The sequence below is a fragment of the Monomorium pharaonis genome, chromosome 5 (genome assembly GCF_013373865.1).
Source record: "Monomorium pharaonis isolate MP-MQ-018 chromosome 5, ASM1337386v2, whole genome shotgun sequence".
Lineage (NCBI taxonomy): Eukaryota > Metazoa > Arthropoda > Insecta > Hymenoptera > Formicidae > Monomorium > Monomorium pharaonis.
This window is the reverse complement of record NC_050471.1, coordinates 13424133-13437748: the sequence shown is the minus strand read 5'-3', so window position 1 is coordinate 13437748 and position 13616 is coordinate 13424133. Positions and strand designations below refer to the sequence as shown.

The 13616-nt window shown below is 50.5% G+C and overlaps 1 protein-coding gene across 1 annotated transcript; it reads right to left on the bottom strand.

Annotated features, from left to right (window-relative positions):
* Positions 1 to 2142: 2142 nt before the first annotated feature.
* On the bottom strand, positions 2143 to 2997 carry LOC118645743 (extensin-like). The gene has a single exon (XM_036287449.1). The coding sequence runs from the start codon at positions 2995 to 2997 to the stop codon at positions 2143 to 2145; it is 855 nt and encodes a 284-aa protein (XP_036143342.1).
* Between the last annotated feature and the right edge of the window lie 10619 nt (positions 2998 to 13616).

Sequence of the window (13616 nt, the reverse complement as noted above, 5' to 3'; positions counted from 1 at the left end):
CTATACCTGCAGGCACAACAGGTAAGATCAAACCACTCGATGTACATTTCTTTAGGTAATTTTCTTCGACATTTTTCAGACATAGTAATTCTCCACGATTGTGATTTACATCTGCAGAACAATATCATTCAGGAAACAGAGATGATTTGAATGTGGTCAACTAAACTGGCAAATTTTTATTGCAGAAACTACGACGTTTCGATCCTTGTCAAGTAGAATACAGTTAGTGCCTGTTATCGGTGTGTGAAGATATATAAAATCAAGTCACGAAATAAAATAAAATATAGTCAAGGATAGATGTTGTTTTTCGTGGACGGTTCGGGCAATATCATTTAGCTTCAATCTATCATCCATAATCAGTTTTCTTCCCCCCTCTAGATTTTTGAATTTTGTAAAACATGCATGGTATAAAAGCGGTTACTTAAAGAACAAACCACCTGAATTTGAGAATCCAATAGATTATTGCTTTAAAAGGTGTGCACCACTGTGTGATTTGTGCAGTGATATAGCTATGATAAGATGTGTTTTGTGTACAAAATTTTTGTGCATGACATATCTATCTAAAAATTATCACTACTGTAAAAGCTACTGCTAATAAATTCTCAAACTGATATGAGCAAGTAAATATTTCTAATCAAAACGGATACTCCTCTAATCTTGCCTTGATTGGCTGAATCAGTCACCGATCTTACCTTGGATGGTTGGATACTCGCCTGATCTTGCCTTGATTGGTTTGATCAGCCACTAATCTTGCCTTGGTTGATTGGACCATTTTCCAATCTAGGAATCGAATTTGTATTTGGATTTCTTGCCTTCGTGGGCGAAACATCTGCATAAAAAGATCGATAACTTCGAAACGACTTACTTAAAGTTAGTAAAATTATACTGCTTTAAAAAGATCTCGAAAAGGTCTCTACAAGAATGCAATAAAAAGTGGAAAGTTTTATTGCAAAGATTCAAGGTGGCCTCGTTCTAACCTTGGCGATACCGTCCAAGGTTAAACTCATGGTGCCAGTTAATACCTTTTAACACCCTTTCGTCGAAACGATTTTTTATGAAATTTAAATTTTTTGCGATACGAAGTTCGTATATTCACCCCATATTTACAAAAGGCTGTTTCTACCCTTAAAAATCGCTTCTCCGCTGATAAAAAGAATACGTGTCTATTATTTTGTATAGTTTGTAACCGTGAATCTTGCATGCCTATTGGCTACGGATAGCCGCGGGATTCAGGGTCCGGGCGGCGGGCTCGAATGAGTGAGAAAACGGTGTGTTCGGTATAACGTTATATTTATTTAATAATTCCTTATTCTACTATATACAATATCTTATGCTACTATTTACAAGGAAGTACTCTCGTCGTGCGAGGCGATTCGTGTGTGTGTGGTACTGGCGACAGTGTCGCGGCGGACGCTGGTGTGGCGCGGTGCCCTGATTGGCCGTGCGGTGTGCGTGCCGATCGGTCGGCGTATAGTCGGCGATGGCGGCGAATCGCGGCGCTGTGGTTGGTCGCGGCGGCGCGACGTGCGGTGCGGTGATGTGGCCTTAAGGCCCGGCGCTAGCGGCGCGGCGGTGTGCGGTGGCCAGCCTGGCTGGCGGCGCAGCGGTGAGTAAGCGGTGCGGTTGGCGGCGCGGTTCGTTACCCGGTCTCAGCTGATCGGCGCATCAGCTGTTCGATCGCGCTGCTGTTGTCACCCCGCGTGGTGGCAATCGCGGCACCGGTTTCTCCTCAGCACGGAGTCCCCGGGACGGAGCGACGCGCGACCGCTCAGTGCGCGGCCGAGAGCTCGGGTGCGGAGCGTGGCGGTGTGCGGCCCCTCAACACGTGGCCGGGAAGGCACTCACTGCGTGCCCGGGTAGGATCGCTAGGTTAGGAGACGGCGCTCAATATGCGCTCGAGGATGCCTGGCTCAGTACACCAGGAGGAACGGTCTGCTCACTTCGCAGGCCGGGGAAGCTCTGACTTCTGTCGCGAGTGGAGGGCTTATATACCCTCCACTCGGTGGTGAGGGAAGTAGAGAAGAGCGGAGGGAGCGAGCGAGGTAGGGGTAACGGCCTTACCTCCGTTCAAGCGGTAGTGGAGGAACGGCTCGTTACACCTCCCCCTCGGCAGACCCTGTCCTTATATACAATACAAAGTCTTTATTTTAACAGCCATGAACCGTCGCGGCGGCGCCGGATGACAATCTTTTGCCCGCGCACGTGGTGACGGTACCTTTGTCCTGGGCGGATGCGGTCCCACGGCACGGTGCGGAGGGCGTCCTCAGGGAAGGACCCATCGGGTATGGCGACGGCTGGCGGGGCCGGCGGTCCGGGCGGCGGTGGTGCTGCTGGGGTACTCTCCGGCGGCGGGGGTCCGGTAAAATACCCCGGAGCCGGTAGCGGAGCGGGTGGTGTTGATGGCGGTGCCGGCGTCATCAGCAGGAGCGCTGGCTGCGTCGGCGGCGGCATGGGCGTCACTGGCAGCGGTGTAGGCGGTGGTGTGGGCCGTGGCGTTGGCGGCGGCGTCGGCAGCACCGATGGTGGCGGTGGTGCTGACGGGGTGTCCTCCGGCGGGACCGCGCTGGGCTCCGTGATGGTCAGGGACGCGATGTCCGGCATGGGTGCCGGTGCGGGCGTCACGTGTTCCGCGGTCACCTTGTTGCCTCCGTTGTCGTCGTCGTCGTCGTCGAGGTCTGAGAGCGTGGAGCCGAAGGTCGCCAGTAGCGTGGCTTGGCGAGCGGCGGCCACGTTGTCCGGAGCCGGGTCGTACAGCCGCTCCTGCCGTGAGCGGACGGTCCGTTGGCGGATGGTTGGCGGCCGTCGGGCTGTTCGCGGCGTCGGAGCGGGTGTTCCCTGGCCGGTGGCGGATGGCTGGTCGGTCGTCTGGCCGTTCGGCTGTTTCGGCTGCGACGGGCGGGCCGTTGCCTCGAACGGCCGCTTACTCACTGGGATGCGTGGTGGTCTTGCGACGGCGCGTGCGAGGCGCTCTCGGAGGGTGCTCCTGCATTTCCCCATGCTGACTGTTTTCCTCTGCTCCGCGACTCGTCGTCTTATATATCCTCCCGGTCACGCGGTGTTTCGGCGTCTTTCAGGTCCTTAACATGTGCGGTGCCGATGATCTTGTCATGCTGATCCCGCAGGCGGACGATGACCGGAGAGATGTGTTTGTCGACGGTATACGGTCCCGAGTAGCGAGGCGCTAATTTGCCCGCAAAATGTTCCTGGGCGTTCGACAGCGGGTGTTCTCGGCGGTAGACGTGCTGTCCGATGTCCGGCCTCCAGTTGCGCCTCCGCAGATTATAATATCGTGCTTGCTTGGCCGTGGCTTCTTCTTGTCGGCGGGTGGCGATTTCAAATTGTTCGCGCATTTGCCGAATTTTTCGAACTCGCGCGGTTGGTCGGTCGGTCGGTGCGTCACCCAAGGTTTGTTCGTGTTTCGCCCGTAGCGTGCCGGGCGCAGTAAGTTCCCGTCCATACGTCAACATTGCCGGTGTGTACCCCGTGCTCTCGTGGATGGCTGTATTGGCGGCGAACGTTAGCTGTGGCAGGTGCCGGTCCCATTGGCGGTGATCCTGGCCAATGAACTGCGCGATCATCGTCTTCAATGTCCTGTTAGCCCGCTCGACGGGGTTGCATTGGGGCGAGTATGGCGGCGTTTTCCGGTGTTCGATTCCGGCCTGGGCGACCATGTCGCGGAACTCGCGGCTTTCGAATTGCCGTCCATTATCTGTAATGATCCTTCTTGGGCATCCATGTTGGAGGACGATGTCTCGTTCGACAGCTCGTGTGACGGCGGAAGCGGTAGCTTGTCGTAAAGGCCTGGTGGTGATCCACTTGGTGAACACGTCTTGGCAGACCAGTATCCACGTGTGGCCCTCGGATGACCTCGGTAGTGGCCCTATCAAGTCGATGGCGACGGTCACGTTTGGGGCGTCGACGGTGGCGTGGTGTAGAAGCCCGGCTGTTTGTCGTTGTACGGGCTTGTGTTCCCGGCAGTTTGTGCATCGTCGCACGTAATTGGCGGCTTGCCGGAACATCCCTGGCCAGTAATATCTCTGCGCCAGTCGAGCGAGGGTCTTTGTTATTCCTAGATGTCCTGCGGTAGCGGCGTCGTGGCATTCCTTCAGTGCCTCTTCCCTCAGCGGTAGCGGCAGACAGAGCTTCCAGGCGGATGTTTCGGTGTCCTCGTCGGTTGAGTGGCGTTCATGAAAGTGCCGGTATAAGCGGTCGCCTTGCACTTGGTAGTCCGGGTATTTGCGCGGGTCCTCTTGTACGGCCTGTAGTATCCGCTGGTGCCATTTGCAGGGCAAGATGGCTGCCAGGTCTTGTCCGGCGGTATCTTCCTCTTCTTCCTCCCCCTCCTCAAGGGGCTGGCGTGACAGCGCGTCCGGCACATGGTTGAGGGCCCCTTTCCGGTACTCGACGGTGAAGTCGTGCTGCTGCAGTGCTACGGCCCAGCGAGCCAGGCGGCCGGTCGGGTTGTCCAAGGACCGTAGCCATCTGAGCGAGAAATGGTCGGTGATCACTGTGAATTTGTAGCCCTCCAGGTACGGCCGCATCTTCTCGATTCCCCACACGACGGCGAGGCATTCCTTCTCGGTAGCCGAGTAGTGTTTTTCGGCAGCTCGCAGGGCTCGGCTGGCGTAGGCTATAACTCGTTCCTCTCCTTGGATGTTTTGCGTGAGGACTGTCCCCAGGCCTGCGTCGCTGGCGTCGGTTTGCAGGACGAACGGTACCGAGAAGTCCGGGCATTGTAGCACTGGGGCGGTGGCCAGGCAGTTCCTGATTTTCTCGAACGCCTGTTGCTGTGGGGTCGACCATTCCCACCGTTTGCCTTTCCTGAGCAGGTCGTTCAGCGGTGCCGCGGTCGTGGCAATTTGCGGAATGAAGCGGCGGTACCACGATGTCATCCCCAGAAATCTTCGGAGGGCCGGCAGGGAGGTGGGCGGCGGGATGTCCATTATCGCCTTTACTTTTTCCGGGTCGGTTCTCAGCCCCTCTCGGTCGACGACGTGGCCTAGGTATCTGAGGCTAGTGCGTGCGAAGTGGCACTTGTCGGGGTTGATCTTCAGGTTGGCCCTTAGTAGCCGTTGCAGTACTTCTCGTAGATTTCGCAAGTGCTCTTCGAACGTCTTTCCTAGGACTACTATGTCGTCCAGGTAAGCGAAGGCGCGTGGCTCCATGTCTGGCCCGATGACGCGGTCAAGTAGTCGCTGGAAGGTGGCTGGAGCAGCATGCAATCCGAACGGCATGACGGTGAATTGAAACTGTCCCCTGCCCGGGATGGCGAAAGCGGTCATTGGTCGGCTCGTAGGTTGGAGTGAGACCTGCCAGTACCCGTTCTTCAGGTCAATGGTGGACAGGAACCGGGCCTCTCGGAGCTGGTCGAGTATGTGTTGAACCGGCGGAAGCGGATAGGCGTCTCTCTCGGTTACTTCGTTGACCTTCCGGAAGTCTATGCAAAAGCGGTATCTCCCATCCTTTTTCTTAGCTAGGACGACTCCGGAGTTCCACGGGCTGCTGGTTGGTTCGATGTGCCCCTCCTTGAGCATCGCGTCGATCTCCTTGTCCACAATGCTCTGCATAGCGGGATTGAAGGTCCGGTATCTTTGCCGGATCGGCTCCTGCCCCTCGCGTAGCCGTATGCGGTGCTGGGTAAACGGCGTGGTGCCGCGCAGTCGCTCGAATTTCGGTAGGTACTCCCCTAGGAGGGCTTCGAGCTCTTGCTGCTGTGCGGGCGTGCACGGGGCGAGTCCGGCGGTTGGCTCGTCGTCCGGTGTCAGTACTGCGATCTCTGGTAGGTCCCATCGGAAACCGGCCTTGCGGAGCAGATTTATCCCGGCTATGACGGCGGAGGTCAAGCCTGGCAGCACATGGAACGTGTGCCATCCACGGTAGTGGCCTATTCGGACCTGGGCGTGCAGCTCTTCTTTGATTGTGGCGGTTCGGCCATCGGCCAAGTGTACGGCGGCGGAGATCGATCGTACTCGAGCGTGTGATCGCACCTGCTCGGCGGTGTCCGGTGCCAGGTAGGATAGGACGGCCCCGCAGTCTAGTAAGGCGGTGTACTGGCGGCCGGCGATCTCGATGCTCCCCTGCGGTCGTGGGTCGGTCGGTGTGTTGCGGGGGTTGATGCTCGGTAGTTGGCTCTTCAGGTGCTGGCGTCCGTGCTGGTAGACCGGGGGCCCCCCTCTGTTCCCTCGGCCTGCTTGTCGTTTCCCGGTGTGCCGTGGCAGTTGCGCGTCAGCACCCCTTCTTTGCCGCACTGAGAGCAAAACAGCTTCGGCGGTCGTTTGCAATATCGGCGGGTATGCCCGCGCTGGCCGCAGCCCCAGCAGCACTCACGAGGGTCATAGGCGGGAGCGATGGCGGCGACGGAGGCCTTCGCCTTGTCCTTGGATTTTTCCGGTGCCTGGTAGCTTCGCTCGTACTGGCGGGCGCGCTCGTAGTCGTCGGCGAGTCGTAGCATCCCCGAGAGGTCGATAAAATCGGTCCTCCGGATGTAGAGGTGATATTCCGGCCGTAGGTTGTGGTATATCCGCTCGAGTCTGTCTTCCGGTGGCATGCGCCCGTACCTGCGCATGAGTGTCTGCAGCGCGGTCACGAATTCCCGTGCCGTCTCGTTTGTGCCCTGCGTACGGCGGGCGATCTCGGCCTCGAGTTCGAATCTTGTCTTGGCGGGTGCGAAGTACTGCCGGAAGCTTCGTTCAAAGTCGTCCCATACATGCCAGTCGTCCCGGTTGTTGCGGTACCACAGCAATGCCTGATCTTTAAACAATAATGGCAGACACCGCTGTAGTTGCGCGTGCGTTAGCTCGTAGCTTATGCGGAAGTCCTCTAGGCGTTCCAGGAAGGCGACCCCATCCTTGCCGTCAAATTGTATGCCCCACTTGCGGACGGTGTCGAGGAGGTCCGTTGCGTCCGACATTTTCTTTCGTCGCCGTGCGCGGGGAGTTTCCTCCAGGACGGTTTCGCGATCGTCCTCGCTGGTGTCTTCGGCTGCGGTTTCGTCGTACTTCTCAATGTTAACTTTGATTGCGGCGGGTCTCATTGCGGCGGTTCGTATCCTCACTTATTCGAGTCCCTGTTCGGGCGCCATTTGTAACCGTGAATCTTGCATGCCTATTGGCTACGGATAGCCGCGGGATTCAGGGTCCGGGCGGCGGGCTCGAATGAGTGAGAAAACGGTGTGTTCGGTATAACGTTATATTTATTTAATAATTCCTTATTCTACTATATACAATATCTTATGCTACTATTTACAAGGAAGTACTCTCGTCGTGCGAGGCGATTCGTGTGTGTGTGGTACTGGCGACAGTGTCGCGGCGGACGCTGGTGTGGCGCGGTGCCCTGATTGGCCGTGCGGTGTGCGTGCCGATCGGTCGGCGTATAGTCGGCGATGGCGGCGAATCGCGGCGCTGTGGTTGGTCGCGGCGGCGCGACGTGCGGTGCGGTGATGTGGCCTTAAGGCCCGGCGCTAGCGGCGCGGCGGTGTGCGGTGGCCAGCCTGGCTGGCGGCGCAGCGGTGAGTAAGCGGTGCGGTTGGCGGCGCGGTTCGTTACCCGGTCTCAGCTGATCGGCGCATCAGCTGTTCGATCGCGCTGCTGTTGTCACCCCGCGTGGTGGCAATCGCGGCACCGGTTTCTCCTCAGCACGGAGTCCCCGGGACGGAGCGACGCGCGACCGCTCAGTGCGCGGCCGAGAGCTCGGGTGCGGAGCGTGGCGGTGTGCGGCCCCTCAACACGTGGCCGGGAAGGCACTCACTGCGTGCCCGGGTAGGATCGCTAGGTTAGGAGACGGCGCTCAATATGCGCTCGAGGATGCCTGGCTCAGTACACCAGGAGGAACGGTCTGCTCACTTCGCAGGCCGGGGAAGCTCTGACTTCTGTCGCGAGTGGAGGGCTTATATACCCTCCACTCGGTGGTGAGGGAAGTAGAGAAGAGCGGAGGGAGCGAGCGAGGTAGGGGTAACGGCCTTACCTCCGTTCAAGCGGTAGTGGAGGAACGGCTCGTTACAAGTTTTACAAGTGTACAAAGTTTCATTAGAATCCATGTGAGACAGTTATGTACCTTCCCTTGTAAGCATCAGAGTCCTTGTATTCCCATAAGTACTGAATTCATCAGTCTTTGGAATGTGGCTGGCGCATTTTTTAATCCGAAGAGCATTCGATTATATTTGTAATGTCCGTACGGTGTTTAGAACGCTATCTTAAGTTAATCGTGCACAATCATCGGTATCTGATGATATCCCGACGCTAAATCTAACATTGAAAAGTATTTGGCGTTTTCCAATTAATCCAGTATTTTTTCAATGTTAGGTAGGGGGAATGAATCGCCAGTTGTTAGATAATTCAGTTTTCGGAAATCGATTACGATTCGAAGCTTCGGTTTTCCAGACGAGTCTGTTTTCTCTAGTACCACTAATAGTGGTTCGTGATGGCTCGTGCTGGCTCTGATAATGCCATCGTGTAGTATTTGTTTTATCAGTGTATTCACTTCTTCCTTATGCTTCGCGAGAAGGCGATACGGCCCTTCACCGGCGACGCGTCGGCTTGGGTACGTATCTCATGTTTCACTACTGCGGTACACGTCAGTGATTTTCCGCTTAGGTGGAATGTGTCCTGGCATTCTTCGTATATCCGTGTGAGAGCCTGTCGTTCTTCCAAGTTAAGATGCCGGGTGCGTAATGTTTGTCAGATCCGCTCGCTCCGCGGACGTTTATTTGTATATTTTACATCTTTAATAACCGTGTGTGGCAGCACGCCACAGCGCGACGCGCGCGCGCGTGCACAGCGTCCGCGGCCGGGTTAGCAGCCTCGGTGACCGCGAATAGTGCGCGCGACCGCCACGAGGCGAAAGCGCGGCGCCCCTTCTTAGAAGTCAAGTGACAGCGCTTGGCCTACATAAAGAAACCACCCACGGCGAAAGTTCAGTCTCCTATGCTTCGTATAGTGAGCTCTATCCCCGAGTCTATACAAGCAATAACCCTTTTCTTTAGCGAAGCATCTAAAGGACTTGGCATCTGAAATTCGATCCAAGCAAGTTCGTGGTCTTCCAAAGTCTCCTCCGGGAGACTTTCATTATCGACACCCTGCCTCGCTGCAGATGACCGATCCACCGTGGTCCTCGGACCAATCCAGTGCACCTGGACCTCAAGAAGATTCCGGAGCCTGAGAAGCCCGACGCGGAAGAGGTCTCCGTTTAGTGGCGGCTCATCCGGATCGCCGTCTCACCGGAAAAGCCGAAGGATCCGCGGCTCCGACCTAGGGATCCTCGTCGCTTCCCCCCTGTCACCAAGGCAACACAGACCGTAGGACGCGAGGACATCACTCGGTCGACGCAGATCACAACTTCTGGTCTTTCAGTAACGATCAACCGGCCTACGCAAACCACTACTGCCGGACCATTGTGTCAGACCAAACGACACGGGGTACACAAACGACGCCAGAGACGACCGTTGAATCTTCCATACCTAAGACGCCACGTTCGCTTCCGCGCACACCAGGGAAGCGTCTCCCTTGCTCCGTGCTCGAGAAGAAGAGGAAGGTCTTCAGAGAACTCTTCAGGAGTGATAGCGACTAACCAGTCCTAACCTCCTACAGGTGCCGCCTAATCTTTCCACATTGAGATACACAACCCTCGAAGCCTGCGGCAGGCGACGGCAAGCAGCTTACCCTTCGGGACTACCTCAAGATCATAGTACACACTGACATATTAACAGCTGTACACCAAAGATTAAATATACAAACACGTATTATTATTATTTGTGGAGGCCTTCTGATTACTTCACCACCAATTCTAACTCCATACCGTGTACATTTTCGTTATGGTGTTCAATAATTATGTGTGGCGTGCGTATTTCCACCGACTTATCGTTTGTATTGACTATAATGACGGCGCATACGAAATTCTTTGGTTCGATCATGTATCGCCCGACGTACACATCTGGCTCTCAAGGGAAGTTATCGAATCCGAAAATTCTGAAAATTTGTAAAAATTATATGCAAGTAAAACAGTTCGTTCCTAATAGGGAACTATCTTTCATTATTGCTAACTTTCACTTTGAGAGGTGAAACACCCCTTCGAAAAAAATCGGTTTTTTTTTCATGTAAATATCTTCAAAACTATACAAAAAAAGTAGGGAAAACTTTTCGCATATCGAAAATTTAGGCTATTTTCAAACCGCTGAAACTCAGTGAAAAATTATCGTAGAATCAAAACCTAAAAAGGGTTTTAAAGATTGAAACTTCTTCTTTTAAATGCTTTTTGGCGACTTCGGTTATCTTTCTTTTCACCAACGTGGCACAATAATAAAGCTTGACCCGTTAAAATAAAAATTTTTAATGCGAATTTGCTGCGCTGCTTCTTGCGTGAAAAAAATCATAGAGAATTTCTATTACTTGCATCTTATAGCGGGATCTTTTCTCTTTATTTTGAGTGGTTGTTCATTGCTGTACGATTTTTTTTTGATCGAGTTATTGAAATTAAAAAAAAATGGTTATTTTGATTTTTATCGCTTGTTACTCGTGAACAGATCAACGTACAGCGCTCAGCAAAAAAGCGTTGAAAAGCTGAAAGTTTGCACAGATCATTTACCTTCCAATCGTCGCACGGAGCAATACTGATTTGACAATTTGCATTGTGGATCAGGACGGTCAATTACTCGATTTTCACGAAAAAGAGATTACCGTTAGATTACACGTACGAAGACGATAACGTGAGATGCTCGTGTTGAATGAGCAGGTGAAGGACATGATTTTTACGCCAATCAAGAATATTCGACCATGTGACATAAATTGTACGTCAGTTAAAAATATTTGATCGTCTGATAAAAAGAAACCTACTGCGTCAAACGTTAAATTTTTTAAATCATTGGGATTCATTGTACGAAATATCTAAGATATCTAACATCTTGAACATTGGAGGCGAGCCGATCTTTGACAACAGCATCGTCAAGACTGAGACTCACACGTACAATCCGTACGCTAACACCACGTTTGTATATAGCGATGAAATAAGGATACTTATACAACAGCAGGATTTATACACGTTGCCAAAAGTGAAAGTTTTTTCTACGTCGAAGGAAGATTGGTGATGAAGAAAGACGCTAAGGATAACGATAAGGATGAGATAAATCTCGGAAATAATTGCGTGGCTTTCATGTTTGATGAAATTCGATACGAACTCAACGGTGTGAAAATTGATCGCAACAGAAACGTTGGAATAACCAACACCTCAATAACTACGTATCGTTATCATATGACAAAGCAGTAATTATGCAGAATGCAGGATGGGAATTTTTGTATAACCTACCGGTAAGATACTTCAACTTTTGCGTACCGCTTAGTGTATTATTGGGCTTTTGCGAAGATTACAAACGCGTGATTGTTAACGCTCGTCACGAATTAATTTTGATATGAGCGCGCAACGATAACAATTCAATCGTTGAAAATTCTACGGCTCAAACGGAAATTGAATTATTTAAAGTGCAGTGGCGAATGCCACATGTTACGTTAAACAAGGTCAACAAATTATCTTTGCTGCAAGCTTTGGAGAGTGGACAATGTCTAAGTATGAGTTTTCGCTCCTGGGATCTGTATGAGTACCCTTTGCTGCAGAGTACGACGAAACATTCATGGGCTATCAAAACTGCAATTCAATTCGAGAAACCGCGCTTTGTTATCTTTACACTGCAGACTGGTCGAAAAAACATCATGTTTCAAGATGCCACAATCTTTGACGACTGTAATTTAACCAATGTAAAACGTTATCTAAACTCTGAATTTTAGCCATATTTGAATTTAGATTTTCGTAAATCTAGATATGCCATTCTGTATGACATGTATCGACGTTTTGGTAAATCTTAATATGGACATAAGTATGAAACGCTGCTCAATGTAATCACATTCCTGGGAAAAGGACCTTTTGTGGTCATTGACTGTTCGCGACAAAACGAATCCGTCAAGAGTGCTACCGTGGATGTGCGCATAGAAATTGATTGTAAAGCAAATGTTCCCGCGAGTACTACCGCTTATTGTCTCATTTTACATGATCGTGTAATTGAATATTGTCCGTTGTCTAACGTAGTACGCAAAATCATGTAACATCAAACTGATAAAAACTGAGATATTTGGCATTAAAGTACAGTCTTGAAAAGTTACTCATCATGATTGTACCGACATTTGTGGATCTGCAAGGATTCATTGTCGATAAAAAATTTGTCGTAAAGGAAGTAGCGGTACTAAGAAAAGGAGCCATTCTCACATATTACATTTTTGCGAGCCCCATGCCATGGCGTGTTCTTACAAAATCCGACAAGCCTTGCGCTTCTTGGTTGATTGCCTATCATCATGGATGGAAAGACGGGATGATACCGTATAACATGGCGAAACGTCTGATTACATCTGCTGTGTGTAATATGGAAGAGGATGACAGCAATACTATCGTATACGTTAAGGGACTTCAGAAACGAGAATGGTTGACGGGCATGCTCGATACCGATAATAGGATATATACCAAGACATTAGATGCGGATTACGAAGACATTGAATTTTTAAATAATCTAGATGTTAGTAATACTATACGATGTGAAAAATATATTAAGAATTGTGCTTTATAAAATGTATTTAAAATATTTAACTGGTGGTCGCAACACCAAAATAATTACGAAATTTTTTTAAATAAAGAAAATATAAATGCAATAAAATATTTATTTCTACCCTTTTCTTGTAAATGTTTGATATAGTTTAATAATCGTTCGATAGCGATTCGATAGCTATGCAATGTGGTTCGATAGCTGTACGATGCGGTTTGATAGCTGTATGATGCTGTTTGATAATGGTTTGATAGCTGTATGATGCAGTTTTATAGCTGTATGGTGCAATTTGATAGCTGTATGAGTTTGATAACGGTTCTTTATCTGTATGATGCGGTTTGATAACGGTTTAATAGATATACAACGCGTTACGAAATGAATAAATAAATAAAAAATTTATAAATAACACAGTCACACAAAAAAAAAGTGGTTGGTCCGGCGGACTAGACTAGTCAATCCTTATGTATTTCGACCCGCTGAATCCGAATCTAAGGTCAGAATTGCAAAGTTAGCTCGCATTTTCTAACCACAAAAAAATTCTTTTTTAATTACACAGGCACACAAAAAAAAAGTGGTTGGTCCGGCGGACTAGACTAGTCAATCCTTATATATTTCGATCAGCTGAATCCAAATCTAAGATCAGAATTGCAAAGTTAGCTCGCATTTTCTAACCTTAAAAAAAAATTTTTTTTTAATATTGGTCCAGTGGGCCAGACTAGTCAATCCTTATGTATTTTGACCCGCTGAATCCGAATCCAAGGTCAGAATTGCAAAGTTAGCTTGCATTTCCTAACCTTAAAAAAAAATTTTTTTTTAAATGTTGGTCCGGCAAACCAGACTAGTTTATTCTTATGTATTTTGACCCGCTGAATTCAAATCCAAAGTCAGAATTGCTGAATTAGCTCATTTTTTCTTAACCTCAAAAAAATTTTTTTTAGGTTAGGAAATGCGAGCTAACTTTGCAATTCTGACCTTGGATTCGGATTCAGCAAGTTAAAATACATAAGGATTGACTAGTCTGGCCCACCAAACCAATATT